Here is a 14,213-nt window from a genome sequence, read left to right on the forward strand (position 1 = left end):
ATCCCCCACTACAAGTTTTGAAATCAGCTCTTCTGTTGGACCAAATGTCAACACACCTGCCACTACCAATACCATCCTAACCACCACTGCTTTCCCCACTACAAGTTTCAAAATCACCCCTTCTATTGGAACAAATGTCAACACGCCTGCCACTACCAATACCATCCTAACCACTACTGCATCCCCCACTAAAGGTTTTGAAATCAGCACTCCTCTTGGAACAAATGTCAACACGCCTGCCACTACCAATAGCAGCCTAACCACCACTGCATCCCCCACCACAAGATTTGAAATCACCCCTTCTATTGGAACGAATGTCAACACGCTTGCCACTACCAATGCCAGCCTAACCACCACTGCTTCACCCACTACAAGTTTTGAAATCAGCACTTCTCTTGGAACAACAGTGAACACGCCTGCCACTACCAATATGAGCCTAACCACCACTGCTTCCCCCACTACAAGTTTTGAAATCAGCACTCCTCTTGGAACAAATGTCAACACGCCTGCCACTACCAATACCAGCCTAACCACCACTGCATCTGCCACTACAAGTTTTGAAATCAGCACTTCTGTTGGAACAAATGTCAACACGGCTGCCACTACCAATACCAGCCTAACCACCACTGCATCCCTCACTACAAGTTTTGAAATCAGCTCTTCTGTTGGACCAAATGTGAACACACCTGCCACTACCAATACCAGCCTAACCACCACTGCTTCCCCCACTACAAGTTTTGACATCAGCACTACTCTTGGAACAACTGTCAACACGCCTGCGACTACCAATACCAGCCTAACCACCACTACATCTGCCACTACAAGTTTTGAAATCAGCACTTCTGTTGGAACAAATGTCAACACGCTTGCCACTACCAATGCCAGCCTAACCACCACTGCATCCCCCACCACAAGTTTTAAAATCACCCCTTCTATTGGAACAAATGTCAACACGCCTGCCACTACCAATACCAGCCTAACCACCACTGCATCCCCCACTAAAAGTTTTGAAATCAGCTCTTCTGTTGGAACAAATGTCAACATGCCTGCCACTACCAATACCAGCCTAACCACTACTGCATCCCCCACTATAAGTTTTGAAATCAGCTCTTCTGTTGGAACAAATGTCAACATGCCTGCCCCTACCAATACCAGCCTAACCACCACTGCATCCCCCACCACAAGTTTTGAAATCAGCACTCCTCTTGGAACAAATGTCAACATGACTGCCACTACCAATATCAGCCTAACCACCACTGCTTCCCCCACTACAAGTTTTGAAATCAGCACTTCTGTTGGAACAAATTTCAACATGACTGCCACTACCAATAGCAGCCTAACCACGACTGCATCCCCCACTACAAGTTTTGAAATTACACCTTCTATTGGAACAAATGTGAAGACGCCTGCCACTACCAATACCATCCTAACCACCACTGCTTCCCCTACTACAAGTTTCGAAATCAGCACTTCTGTTGGAACAAATGTCAACATGACTGCCACTGCCAATAGCAGCCTAACCACCACTGCTTCCCCCACTACAAGTTTTGAAATCACCCCTTCTATTGGAACAAATGTCAACATGCCTGCCACTACCAATATCAGCCTAACCACAACTGCATCCCCCACTACAAGTTTTGAAATTACCCCTTCTATTGGAACAAATGTGAAGACACCTGCCACTACCAATACCATCCTAACCACCACTGCTTCCCCTACTACAAGTTTTGAAATCAGCACTACCCTTGGAACAAATGTCAACACGCCTTCAACTACCAATACCAGCCTAACCACCACTGCATCCCCCACTACAAGTTTTGAAATCACCCCTTCTATTGGAACAAATGTCAACATGTCTGCCACTACCAATAGCAGCCTAACCACCACTGCTTCCCCCACTACAAGTTTTGAAATCAGCACTACTCTTGGAACAAATGTCAATACGCCTTCCACTACCAATACCAGCCTAACCACCACTGCATCCCATGCTACAAGTTTTGAAATCACCCCTTCTATTGGAACAAATTTTAACACGCCTGCCACTACCAATACCATCCTAACCACCACTGCATCCCGCACTACAAGTTTCGAAATCAGCACTCCTCTTGGAACAAATTTTAACACGCCTGCCACTACCAATACCAGCCTAACCACCACTGCATCCCTCACTAAAAGTTTTGAAATCACCCCTTCTGTTGGGACAAATGTCAACACGCTTTCCACTACCAATACCAGCCTAACCACCACTGCTTCCCTCACTACAAGTTTCGAAATCACCCCTTCTATTGGAACAAATGTCAACACACTTGCCACTACCAATACCAGCCTAACCAACACTGCTTCCGCCACTAAAAGTTTTGAAATCAGCACTTCTGTTGGAACAAATGTCAATACACTTGCCACTACAAATACGAGCCTAATCACCACTGCATCCCTCACTACAAGTTTTGAAATCACCCATTCTATTGGAACAAATGTCAACACGCCTGCCACTACCAATACCAGCCTAACCACCACTGCTTCACCCACTACAAGTTTTGAAATCAGCACTTCTGTTGGAACAAATGTAAACATGCTTGCCCCTACAAATACCAGCCTAACCACCACTGCTTCCCCCACTAAAAGTTTTGAAATCAGCACTTCTTTTGGAACAACTGTCAACACCCCTGCCACTACCATTACCAGCCTAACCACCACTGCTTCCCCCACTACAAGTATTGAAATCACCCCTTCTATTGGAACAAATGTCAACATGCTTGCCACTACCAATACCAGCCTAACCACCACTCCATCCCCCACTAAAAGTTTTGAAATCAGCACTTCTGTTGGAACAAATGTCAACATGACTGCCACTACCAATAGCAGCCTAACCACCACTGCTTCCCCCACTACAAGTTTCGAAATCACCCCTTCTGTTGGAACAAATGTCAACATGTCTGCGACTACCAATACCATCCTAACCACCACTGCTTCCTCCACTAGAAGTTTCGAAATCACCCCTTCTATTGGAACAAATGTCAACATGTCTGCGACTACCAATACCATCCTAACCACCACTGCTTCCCCCACTAAAAGTTTTGAAATCAGCACTTCTTTTCGAACCACTGTCAACACCCCTGCCACTACCAATACCAGCCTAACCACAACTGCATCCCCCACTACAAGTTTTGAAATCACCCCTTCTATTGGAACAAATGTGAAGACGCCTGCGACTACCAATACCATCCTAACCACCACTGCTTCCCCCACTACAAGTTTCGAAATCACCCCTTCTATTGGAACAAATGTCAACTTGTCTGCGACTACCAATACCAGCCTAACCACCACTGCATCCCTCACTAAAAGTTTTCAAATCACCCCTTCTGTTGGGACAAATGTCAACACGCTTTCCACTACCAATACCAGCCTAACCACCACTGCATCCCCCACTACAAGTTTTGAAATCACCCCTTCTATTGGAACAAATGTCAACATGCCTGCCACTACCAATACCAGCCTAACCAACACTGCTTCCGCCACTACAAGTTTTGAAATCAGCACTTCTTTTGGAACAACAGTGAACACGCCTGCCACTACCAATATCAGCCTAACCACCACTGCATCCCCCACTACAAGTTTTGAAATCCGCTCTTCTGTTGGAACAAATGTCAACACGCCTGCCACTACCAATACCAGCCTAACCACCACTGCTTCCCTCACTACAAGTTTCGAAATCACCCCTTCTATTGGAACAAATGTCAACTTGTCTGCGACTACCAATACCAGCCTAACCACCACTGCATCCCTCACTAAAAGTTTTCAAATCACCCCTTCTGTTGGGACAAATGTCAACACGCTTTCCACTACCAATACCAGCCTAACCACCACTGCATCCCCCACTACAAGTTTTGAAATCACCCCTTCTATTGGAACAAATGTCAACACGCCTGCCACTACCAATACCAGCCTAACCAACACTGCTTCCGCCACTACAAGTTTTGAAATCAGCACTTCTTTTGGAACAACAGTGAACACGCCTGCCACTACCAATATCAGCCTAACCACCACTGCATCCCCCACTACAAGTTTTGAAATCCGCTCTTCTGTTGGAACAAATGTCAACACGCCTGCCACTACCAATACCAGCCTAACCACCACTGCTTCCCTCACTACAAGTTTCGAAATCACCCCTTCTATTGGAACAAATGTCAACACGCTTGCCACTACAAATACGAGCCTAATCACCACTGCATCCCTCACTAAAAGTTTTGAATTCGGCACTTCTGTTGGAACAAATGTCAACATGACTGCCACTACCAATACCAGCCTAACCACCACTGCATCCCCCACTACAAGTTTTGAAATCAGCACTCCTATTGGGACAAATGTCAACACGACTACCAATGCCCTCCTTACCACCACTGCTTCTCCCTCTACAAGTATCAAAATTACCACTTCATTTGAAAACATGTCCAGTGTCACTGTCAACCCATGTCATGGTGTAGACAGGTGAGCTGTGGTTTGATAAAATCAAAAAAGTGTGTAATTTAGAAAGTAGTAACAAGACAATAATTCTTCCTGTAATAATTTACTTATTTTCTCCACAGTCAAGCAATTGAGACTACGCTCTTGTATGGAAATGCTTCTGCAGTACTGTGCAACTTCAGCATCACTGAATATGCCTGTTCATCAGTGAGCCATCTAATAACCAGTTGCAAAATTCCTGTCCTGAATTTGAGCCTTGTTTAATAATTGTTTGTCTGTCATTTGACTACATAAAAATCTTTTCATCTTGCATGTTCTTGTGTTTCAAGGTTGCTGTTCTGTCCACTGATGATCTAGCCAAAGTGCTAACATGTAAACTGACAGGCAGCATAAAGTACCCTCAAGAAGTTTGGAAACTTTTCTTCCACAATTTCCCTGCACCTTTGGATGAAGCCCTGGACAAGGTTTACAATGTGGTATGAAAATTTGAGTGGCACTGTAGTATAAAAATAAAAATTTCTTTGGAACTATATATTGTAAGTATTTTTTCTTGTAGACCCTCAGCAGTGTTGAGGCTGACCCAAGTATACTTAATGCTATCGGGGAGGTGATAATCAATGAATTCACCGCAACACAGCTGAAGAATGCCACTTTTGTCAACAAGTGGTTCCAGATGAAGCTCAGGCCCTTTTTGTCATCAGTGTCCATAGACTTTCTTTCTAGCCTCAGTTCCAAGAAGTTCAGCTGTGAGACCTACCAAATTGTGTAAGTATGAATGTGAGCACTCTATAGGTCTTATTTGGGACATAGCGATGAAGTACTTCACGACAAAATCTGATCTGTTTTCATCCAATTTAGGGTGAAGGCTCTTAGTAGTCAAGAGTCACTCATGAAGGTGGAACAAAAGCAGTCTGTCGTTACTTCTTTCATCTTTCCCTTTCTCTCAAGAGCTGACCTGCCAGGTACATAGACCCCTTTTACTTGTTTTAATACAGAAAACTGGCAGTCTTTGACTTGTCTGATTTGATTGATTACCATACTGGTCTCTGATTATTTTAGATCCTGGCTGTGTTTCCAACACTTACGGCAGCAATAACTGGCTTGAAAAGAACCTTGGCAAATTCTCCAATTATGCCCCCTTGGATCAGATTAAAATTCTAAATGCAAATTTCTCCAGTGTAAGTAAGATCATGCACATTCATTATGGGTTTTCTATGAGCTATAAATCAGCAGTAACAGCTATTTTCAAGACTTTGTTGGGGAAGAACTCTCAGCTGTTATGTACCACTGTCTCCATGTTACTTTTTAGCACAGCTCAGAAGATGTGGTGTAAACTTGACATGTGTGTTTTGTCCTGCAGGTTGCAGTGTTAGGCTTACTGTCCAGTGAGCAGAAGGCACAGTTCATCTTGCAGCCAGATTCAGGAGTGTTGGGAAATGACTCTGTGTTTAGAGAGGTGTTTAGCAGTGTGATCACATCTTTAGGTCGGAATCAACTTGGCAGCTTCTTCACAGTCTTCCACCAGACTGCAATACAAGTGAGGATCTCTGTAGTCTACAAACCAGGGCACATTTCTTTTCGCAATAAGACACGTTTATTCTATGCATACTAATTGATGAAGTCCGAGTGTGTCCAGACTGTTAATCCGTGCTGCTGTGTGTTTGCAGATGAACATGACTAGCATTCCTTCAGCAATATCACACACCATTCTGAACATGACACTCTTGGATCTGGTGCCTCACTTCCAAAGTTTCAGCCCAGGGGACTTTGCCCTGTGGTTCCAGACTTACCTTTCCTTCTTCCTTTCTGGGATTGGTCCAAACACCCTGTCGATCATCCCCATGAACATCAGCTGTGACTCCTACAGAGAGATGTGAGCTCCTCCTCAACATGAACGCACAGATCAATTCTTTACTTTCTTTGATTTTTAACTTGTTTACTTCTATGTCGTTGTGTTTACAGAGTGAAAGGACTTGATAATGTGTACAGTGACCTCTCCACAACACAGTCCGATACTGTCTTCAATTACACACAAGACTATCTCAAGTACCAGTCCAGCCAAGGTCTGTGTGTGTGTGTGTGTGTGTGTGTGTTGGGGGGGGGGGTTTGTTTCAAGTGTGCATGTTCTTGCTTGTGTATTTGCTGACTCAGCCTAGTCCAGTGTGCAGGCAGTGATCAGTAGATGTGATTGGCAGATGAAGAATTTGGGCTAAGTCAGGAGTGTCCCACATTCACTGATCTAAAATCAATCTGAATTCAGCACAGACTTTTTTCATTAGTGGCCTATATTGCCTCACAGGCCTGAGCTGCTACAGCAGAGGAAGCTTCTACATGCTCCTGAAACAGATGTTCCTCAATTTTGGATTCCCTGACCTGAAAGATTTCCTGTCTCTGATCCCAGCTGACAGACAGGCAGAGGTATTTCTGCTCTACAACACTGATCGTGTCAGTGAGTCGCTCACTAATAGTTTAAGCGGCAGCCAATGAACTGTCAACATCTCCCTCTGTAACGAGTGTGTTGTCTCTGCTCTGTGTCCTCTAGCTTTTGGGCTCCATCTCTCCGGAAGAACTCAGAGAGTTTCTGAACAGGCCAAACACAGTAATTGATGGTTCTGAGCTCTGCACACTCCTCAACAACTACAATAGAACCAATCAATACCTGGAGATGGTACACCTGTCTTCATTTCACATACCCTTTTAGTCCATCTGGATTACTTGCCTTTATTATATCAGGATTAGCTCATAGAATAACCCCTGTTTCTCTCTACAGGAGTCTGTTTTATCCTCAGCTTTGGCCAGCCACACGTTGGAGTGTGTGTGGCCTCGTGCTCTCAATGCCTCATCTCAGGCTGATGTAGAACAGTGGTTTAAGGTCACACTGGTTCACTACCTGCCCTACCTCAGTTCTCAGCTCATCAGCTCTGCCCAGCTCAGTGGAGCCTCCTGTCTGTCATACAGGAAACTGTGAGTATTTGTTTGATGTACCATTACACAGGGCTGTCAGCACAAACACTGCCCCCTGTCTCTTGGCTAAAAAATTGAGGATCTGTACTAAAATCACTTCTATACGTATATATGTATGTATGTATAAATGTGTGTTTGTGTGTGTTTGTGAGCAGGGTGTCTATCCTGGGGGACAACTACAATTTTTACACAACTGATTTCACCCCAGCTGATGTGTATAGCTCCATAAAAGTGTATCTGAACAGCAGCGGTAAGAATAACTACATCTCTCTTCTCTCTCTCTCTCTCTCTCTCTCTCTCTCTCTCTCTGCTGAATAGTACTGCATATCCTTCAATCCAAGCAATCCACGCTTCATTTCCTATAATTGTGTGTGCACAGTATGTGAGTCTCAACATAACTATCTGTATGTGTATCTTGCAGATGGCAGCCCCCGCTGCTATAACTCCTCAGATCCTCTTCTGAACTCCACTGCCTGGTTTGCTGACCACATCGGATTCTTCATCACTTTCATTAACCTCGCTGACCTGCAGTCATTCCTACCAGGAAACATGGTAACATACTAACACACACACACACACACACAAAAACTCACACACCAACAAACAAACATACCTGTAATCATACATGTTAGTCATTCAGACATTTACACACATGATTATTTCTGCTCATCTACATATAATGTATTATCTACCTAACACAACACACACCCATAGTGACGTATTAATGTGTGTGTTTTATTGTGTCCTTTAGACGAGTGTGTTCCTGCAGAATGCAGAAAATCTTCAGCTGTTCAACAACCCAGGAATTTCAGCCAGTGTCCTGGAGTACTACACAACAGAGTTATACATCCAGAATCCTGACTTCAGCCCACTCGGGTAACACTCCACACTAACAACTACTTATTCTATTTATTCATCCAGCCTCATCAATTCAACCCCCTTAGGTAACGGACTACATACAAGCAATAAATATATTTGTACGCATTTTTAAAAGGTTGTTTGTGATCTTATAGATTGCCAGCTGAGCTGCTGTGTCGAACTCCTTCCTCCGCGTTTGTTCATCTTGGAGATGCAGACATCAAGACCATCCTGACGAGCATCAACAACTTCTGCACAGAAATGAATCCAGAGGTGATCAATCAATGAGACCCTGTCAGTCAGTTATTCTGTCAAAGTGCAAGCTAACTATAATCCTCTTCTCCTCTCAGGTCACAGCGGTGCTGGTAGCAAAGTTCCCCAGTGTATCTGCATCCACCATCCAATCTTTGGGCAGCCAGTGTGTGGGCCTGACTGTGGGCCAGATAAGCTCCACCCCCTCCAGTGTGATAAACAGTGCTCTGTCTACACTCAGTAACATCAGTGGCTGGGACCAGGGCCAAGTGAATGCCCTGATCCAGAGCATCATTAGTGCAGGCTTTAATGTGAGTGTACACTGTACACTTGTCAAGAACGTCAGTCTACGATACTGGAAGCGAGACCAAGTCTGTTTAGAGCAATTTCACCAAATCCCCCTGTAAAGAACAAAATTGTATTACTGTTCAAATACTAACCAACTACACTGTATATAAAGAAAAGTGCTGTAAGTTAAATACTCCCTTAAATACTCCCTGCGTTCAGATCCAAAACAGCAGATTCATATTTTTTTTTTCCTTTTTTTAAAGTTGAAGATCTGATTGTTTTGCCTCACAGATCAGCAGTGCCTCCTCTCTGGAGTCCCTGGGAACACTCATCGGCGGCGTTCCCTCTGCAACCATCACCATCATCCCATCGTCTCAGCTTCTGTCTTTATCGCAGAATCCAACATTCATCAATAACATTCTGTCAGCACCAGTTATTCTGCAAAAGACATTTGTCCAGAAGGTATTCTCTCTCTTACACACACAGAACACACACACACACACGCACACACACATGCAAAATACATTACAGCACATTACTAAAATGGAGATTTACATTACTGTGTTCTATACCAGTTTAATTTAAAATCAATCCTTTGTTCAGAATGCAGTTTGTTTAGTGTGGAAAAGTTGAAGGTCTGCTCCCACACTTTCTCCCAGGTAATCTCTGTAGACCAAACTGAAGTGCTACAGAATGTTCCGGATGCACTCGTGATGTATATTCCACTTGTTCTACTGACCTCACTGAGCTCTTTTGACATTTCACTCATCAATAACAAGAGCTGGAGTCATGAACAGGTAACTGAACAGACCCACATTGTCAGAGAAATGTAAATCACTTTGTTATACTGAAAACCTAGAATAACATGGCTTGACTGTGATCACAGCACTTACAGAGGTCTGAATTCCTGTCAAGTTTGGATCTCGGGGTGTAAAACGAATCAATAAAATTTTGAATTTTTTTGTTTGATTTTTACCAGGCTATGATGTTGTTTGGTGCAGTGGCCAATGCCAGTGATAATCCAGAAGAGTGAGTTAGAAACAGACACACACACACACACACACACACACACACACAGCCTGACTCGCTTACATAGGCAGTGTAAATAACTATTGGGCGAACAATCCAGATAACGCATATGATTCTGCCAGAGTCCAATAAGATGTTGTGTTTTGGTTCATCGGTGTGTGTATGTCTGTGTGTGACTGTGTGTGTGTTTCTCCCCACAGTCTGTCAGCATCAATACTGCAGGGATTCTCCTGCAGCTCAGTTCAGACTCTCCCACAGCAGAAAGCCAAAGATCTAGTGAAAGCCTGTAGACCTCGTGCAGGCAGAGACAAGGTCCTCCTGAAAGAGGCTCAGGTACATACACTCTGATATTCATTCACATTCCGCACACAGTCTGAAACACAGGTAGCAAGTGGACCCAAACTTTTACTGGTACCTGAGATACCACACAGTCACGGTGCGTTTTGTGTTTCAGCTGACCTGCATGTACAGCTACGTGAAAGACGATCCATTTGTTAGCTTTACTGACGTCCCCTCTGATATGCTTCTGTACTACAGGTGTGTAACACGTTCACATACACAATGTACCGTATATAAAAGATAAGGCACACTTCCCCTGCATTCCCAATTTTCAAATATCTGAGGTTAAGAATATGGGTCATATGCTATCTGTAATGTGTGTGTGTGTGTGTTGTAGCTATGAGAAGATACAGAAGGAGAACTGTCGGTCATATTTCTCTGCCCTGGGCAGAGCAGATTTCTCCGTTCTTTCCCACGGCCTTGACAAAAAGACCATCCTGTTCAATGATGCAAAGGACTGCCTGGTAAAACATACACAATAACATGTTCATAGACCAACACTCAATATTAGCACTTAAATATTACGGAAAACAAGTCACCCAATCTTTCAGTCAATTTGTGTCTCATGAAATTCCAATGTTGAAATATACATTTACGGCATTTATCAGATTCCCTTCTACAGAGTGACTTACATTAGTGCTTTGTGCCCTATCAAAAACATATATTAATACGCTAATTCACTATGTCTATGAATAGGAAGTAAGAATACCATTCAGCTGAAACTGTATTGGTGGTTAGTACAGAATAAAAAACAGAGACAAAAGACAAGGGATTTGTTTAATGGAAGTTTTAATACAAGGGCTTGGTGAAGAGTTGGGTCTTGAGTTTTTTTTTGTTTGAAGACAGCCAGTGAGTATGGTAGAGAGTGGTCTGTGATAAGTGCCTTCAGGTATGCATGTGCTTGTCCGTTTTTGTCTTTGTGTTTTAAATCTGATGCAGTAGCAACAGAAAGCCATTGGAGGGAGCAAAGGTTGAAAACAAGTCTGGCAGCTGCACTCTTGATCAGTTGCAGGGGGCGGGTGGTATGCAGTATGCAGGGGCAGAACTGCGACATTCAGTAGTCCAGTCTCAAGATGATGAGGGAATGAACAAGCACCTGAGTGAGCTTTGTGGATAGAAATGGCCTCAAGATCCTCCTGATGTTAGCAGTCAGCATCAAGTGTCATCAGTGTCATCAAGTGTCATCAAGTGTCATCAGCATAGCAGTCATATGAAAATCCATGTGAGCAAAGTTCAATTCCGACTGTGACATAGAACAACAATAGAATGCTTTTGGGTGGTTCCCAGATCAGGAATTGTACTCAGGTTTGCTGACCTCTAAATACTGAAAAGAAAGTTTTGGGCATAGAGGGTGCGGTGATGGAAATCGCTCAGTCACTCAGGAGACACTAAACTGTCTTGAGGCAAACGCAACATTTCAGACAAGAACTCCAAATCTCTGAGATCATAATTCAAATGTTCAAACATAAGACAGTCAGAGATCTTGACACTAAACATTGGAATCCTCACAAGGACCCCCGTTCTTACAGATTCTGCGTTTTAATGTGACACTCCTTCGTGGTTTTTGACATTGTAGGGTATATCTGGTGTGAGCCTGACCAGTTATCAGGTGGAGGTTCTGGGGAATATGGCCTGCACACTGAACCCCTCCTACATCCAGAACTCTCACCCTCTCATTTTGGAGAAACTGAAGAACTGTGGAGATCTTTCTGATTCTCAGATCACTGCTGTACAGTCTTTGCTCCTCAGTGGGAACACCGCTTATGGGTGAGACAGAGATTTTTGCAGATCAGTGCATACCTTTGAATTTGGTTCAGCTGTAGAAAAATATTTCTGAACCGTCACTGCATTTAAATTGTTCTAATAATGTTAGGCTTGGTGTTAAAATGGCATAAACCAAATGAAATGATTTGTGTCTATAACTGTATTGTATTAGATATGAATAAGATCTCATAGACATTTTTTTTAAAATCAGTAATCCCTCAACGTGGAATGAGCAGACCGTGGAGCAACTCAGCATCCTGGCTGTCTATTTCAAATCAGACCTCTGCAACACACTTAGCTTTGTATGTAAACCTGTTCAGTTTTAAATTTGCGCTTGATTTATTGACCCAATGTTAGACCTTTTGGGACGAATTTAATGTTATCTCTGTGTGTGCATTGTTGAAGAATGTAAGGCGGAAGTTCTTTTCAGTCCTGAGGAAGCAGAAGATCCCGATGAAGAAGCTAAGGACATTCTTTACAGAATGCAACTCAGAAAGTGCTACAGGTAAAAGTACTTTACAGTGTAAAAAGCACTGAGATACAGGGATATATTTTAGATTCTGTCCTTCAGTGATTAACTTTGTTCTGTGTCTAACAGTGAGCAACATCACAGCGGTGACAATTGCAGATGCGTCGTTTCCTTTCGGCTTTAACTCCACCCAGTTTGATCTGTATCTGGACATCGCTGTCCTGCAGAACAACCTGGCAGCCATCACTGAGAAAGTGGTGGACACCAGCTTCCAGACCATCATTCTGAACAAGTTAAACCAGGTCAGCAGCACTGAACACTGTGACACTGGGACTCTTTAGCACTACAGTAGCACTACACGAAAGAGGAGGTTGTTTGTGCCTTTCAGTCATAAAATTCTGACATTACTGACAGTGTCGGTTTAAATATGATACTTGCATATTGTATGTTCTGAAAATGTACCCCTGTCAAACAGGGTTTGTTTTTGTGTTGTGTGTTTAATGTCTGTCTTTGTGTGTATGGTGGATTCACCCACACAACATTTTGGACAGTGTGTGTTAGGTGGTATATAATAAATTGTTGATTTTGTGTGCATGTGTAGATATACCCATCAGGCCTTAATGATGGTGTGCTGCAGCTACTGGGTTCCACTTCTCGTGTGGCCACTATTGATGATATTAGCAAGTGGAACATTACCATAATTGACACACTGTCCTCTTTGATGGACTCAAATGGTGGACTCTGGGAACCAGAAAAGGTAATAGAAGGGTGTGTATGTGTGTGTGTGTGTGCGTGTGTGTGTGAGACCTGTAAAAAATTTTTTGGATTGATTACTACTGTGGGTACAACCACAGTGTTGTCTTCATGTGTATTACAACCAATTTGTGAATTAAGACCATGTTTTCAACACCTCTGGGAGAGACAGAGAAAGAGATTGAGATTGTCTGAGATCCTTCAGAGAAAGTGAGACAATATCTGCCATCCTTCATAGAGGGTGAGAGGGATTATCTATGATCCTTCAGAGAGAGAGAGAGAGAGAGAGAGAGAGAGAAATTTTAGTATGAAGGGAAGTGTTTACTTTTCCTACAGTTGGTGTAGAAGAAGAAGGTGGAGCTCCAGGTCTGGTCTTTATCTTAAACTTAAAGTATGTCAGAGTTTGTTTAAACCAGTAATAGATCAAAACCATACTAGTTAAGCATTTTCAATCCTCAGACACTCATGTGCTTGCTACTAGAATAATGTTTGTGTATTTTGTAGAGTAAAGCGGTTATTATGAGGTATCTGAGCATGGGGAATCGCTCTCTGGGAAGTGCTGAAATAAATGCAGTTGGTTCCAACATCTGTACTTTAAACATCAGTGTACTGGAAAATATCAATGCTGAGAGCCTAAAGTAAGTACAAACTCACAGGTACATACATACACAAACATGGATGAATAAAGAGATTTGAGAATAATTTGAGTGCATTACTGCTCATATAGTTTACATTTTTTTTCTCTATGCAGGGAGGTCCTGTTTCCAGATCTTTCCTCATGTACCATCGAACAGAAATCCGCTCTGTACGTCACAGCCAACACTTCATTCAGCAATCAACGCAGCAAAGCATACTACCAAATTATGAGACCTTACCTGGGTAAAACAATCATCCACATACACAGAAATACTAAACACACACAGGTGTAGTGTTTTAGAACAGCAGTAGTTGGATTGAATGAAAAGTAGCTGCACAAACGCATGCACATATGCACACCCGCATGCACCCACCCACACACACACACACACACACC

General features: G+C 43.1%; 2 protein-coding genes across 2 annotated transcripts; both read left to right on the plus strand.

Annotated features, from left to right (window-relative positions):
* The first annotated feature begins 4,127 nt into the window (after positions 1–4,127).
* LOC128318933 (uncharacterized) lies at positions 4,128–6,356 on the plus strand. The gene is made up of 8 exons (XM_053237129.1): positions 4,128–4,488; positions 4,587–4,671; positions 4,794–4,940; positions 5,021–5,229; positions 5,323–5,426; positions 5,524–5,642; positions 5,825–6,001; positions 6,132–6,356. Exons 1-8 carry the CDS (start codon positions 4,283–4,285, stop codon positions 6,339–6,341), a joined length of 1,257 nt encoding a protein of 418 aa, XP_053093104.1. The 5' UTR covers positions 4,128–4,282; the 3' UTR covers positions 6,342–6,356.
* Positions 6,357–9,794: 3,438 nt separating this feature from the next.
* Positions 9,795–14,176, plus strand: LOC128318922 (mesothelin-like protein). The gene is made up of 10 exons (XM_053237112.1): positions 9,795–9,855; positions 10,056–10,188; positions 10,310–10,658; positions 11,771–11,961; positions 12,170–12,260; positions 12,364–12,463; positions 12,557–12,729; positions 13,029–13,184; positions 13,685–13,818; positions 13,932–14,176. The coding sequence occupies exons 3-10, from the start codon at positions 10,488–10,490 to the stop codon at positions 14,107–14,109; spliced, it is 1,194 nt and encodes a 397-aa protein (XP_053093087.1). The 5' UTR covers positions 9,795–9,855; positions 10,056–10,188; positions 10,310–10,487; the 3' UTR covers positions 14,110–14,176.
* Positions 14,177–14,213: the final 37 nt, after the last annotated feature.

Source organism: Pangasianodon hypophthalmus, chromosome 9 (assembly GCF_027358585.1).
Source record: "Pangasianodon hypophthalmus isolate fPanHyp1 chromosome 9, fPanHyp1.pri, whole genome shotgun sequence".
NCBI lineage: Eukaryota > Metazoa > Chordata > Actinopteri > Siluriformes > Pangasiidae > Pangasianodon > Pangasianodon hypophthalmus.

Excerpts from the sequence above, each read along its gene's own strand:
- LOC128318933 (XM_053237129.1), top strand. The coding sequence starts at position 4,283 with ATGACTGCCACTACCAATACCAGCCTAACCACCACTGCATCCCCCACT. Across the intron at positions 5,230-5,322 it reads TGTGAGACCTACCAAATTGT|GGTGAAGGCTCTTAGTAGTC; the intron begins GTAAGTATGAAT and ends CATCCAATTTAG. Across the intron at positions 5,427-5,523 it reads CTCAAGAGCTGACCTGCCAG|ATCCTGGCTGTGTTTCCAAC; the intron begins GTACATAGACCC and ends TGATTATTTTAG.
- LOC128318922 (XM_053237112.1), top strand. The coding sequence starts at position 10,488 with ATGGGTCATATGCTATCTGTAATGTGTGTGTGTGTGTGTTGTAGCTAT. Across the intron at positions 12,261-12,363 it reads TCTGCAACACACTTAGCTTT|AATGTAAGGCGGAAGTTCTT; the intron begins GTATGTAAACCT and ends GCATTGTTGAAG. Across the intron at positions 12,730-13,028 it reads TTCTGAACAAGTTAAACCAG|ATATACCCATCAGGCCTTAA; the intron begins GTCAGCAGCACT and ends GTGCATGTGTAG.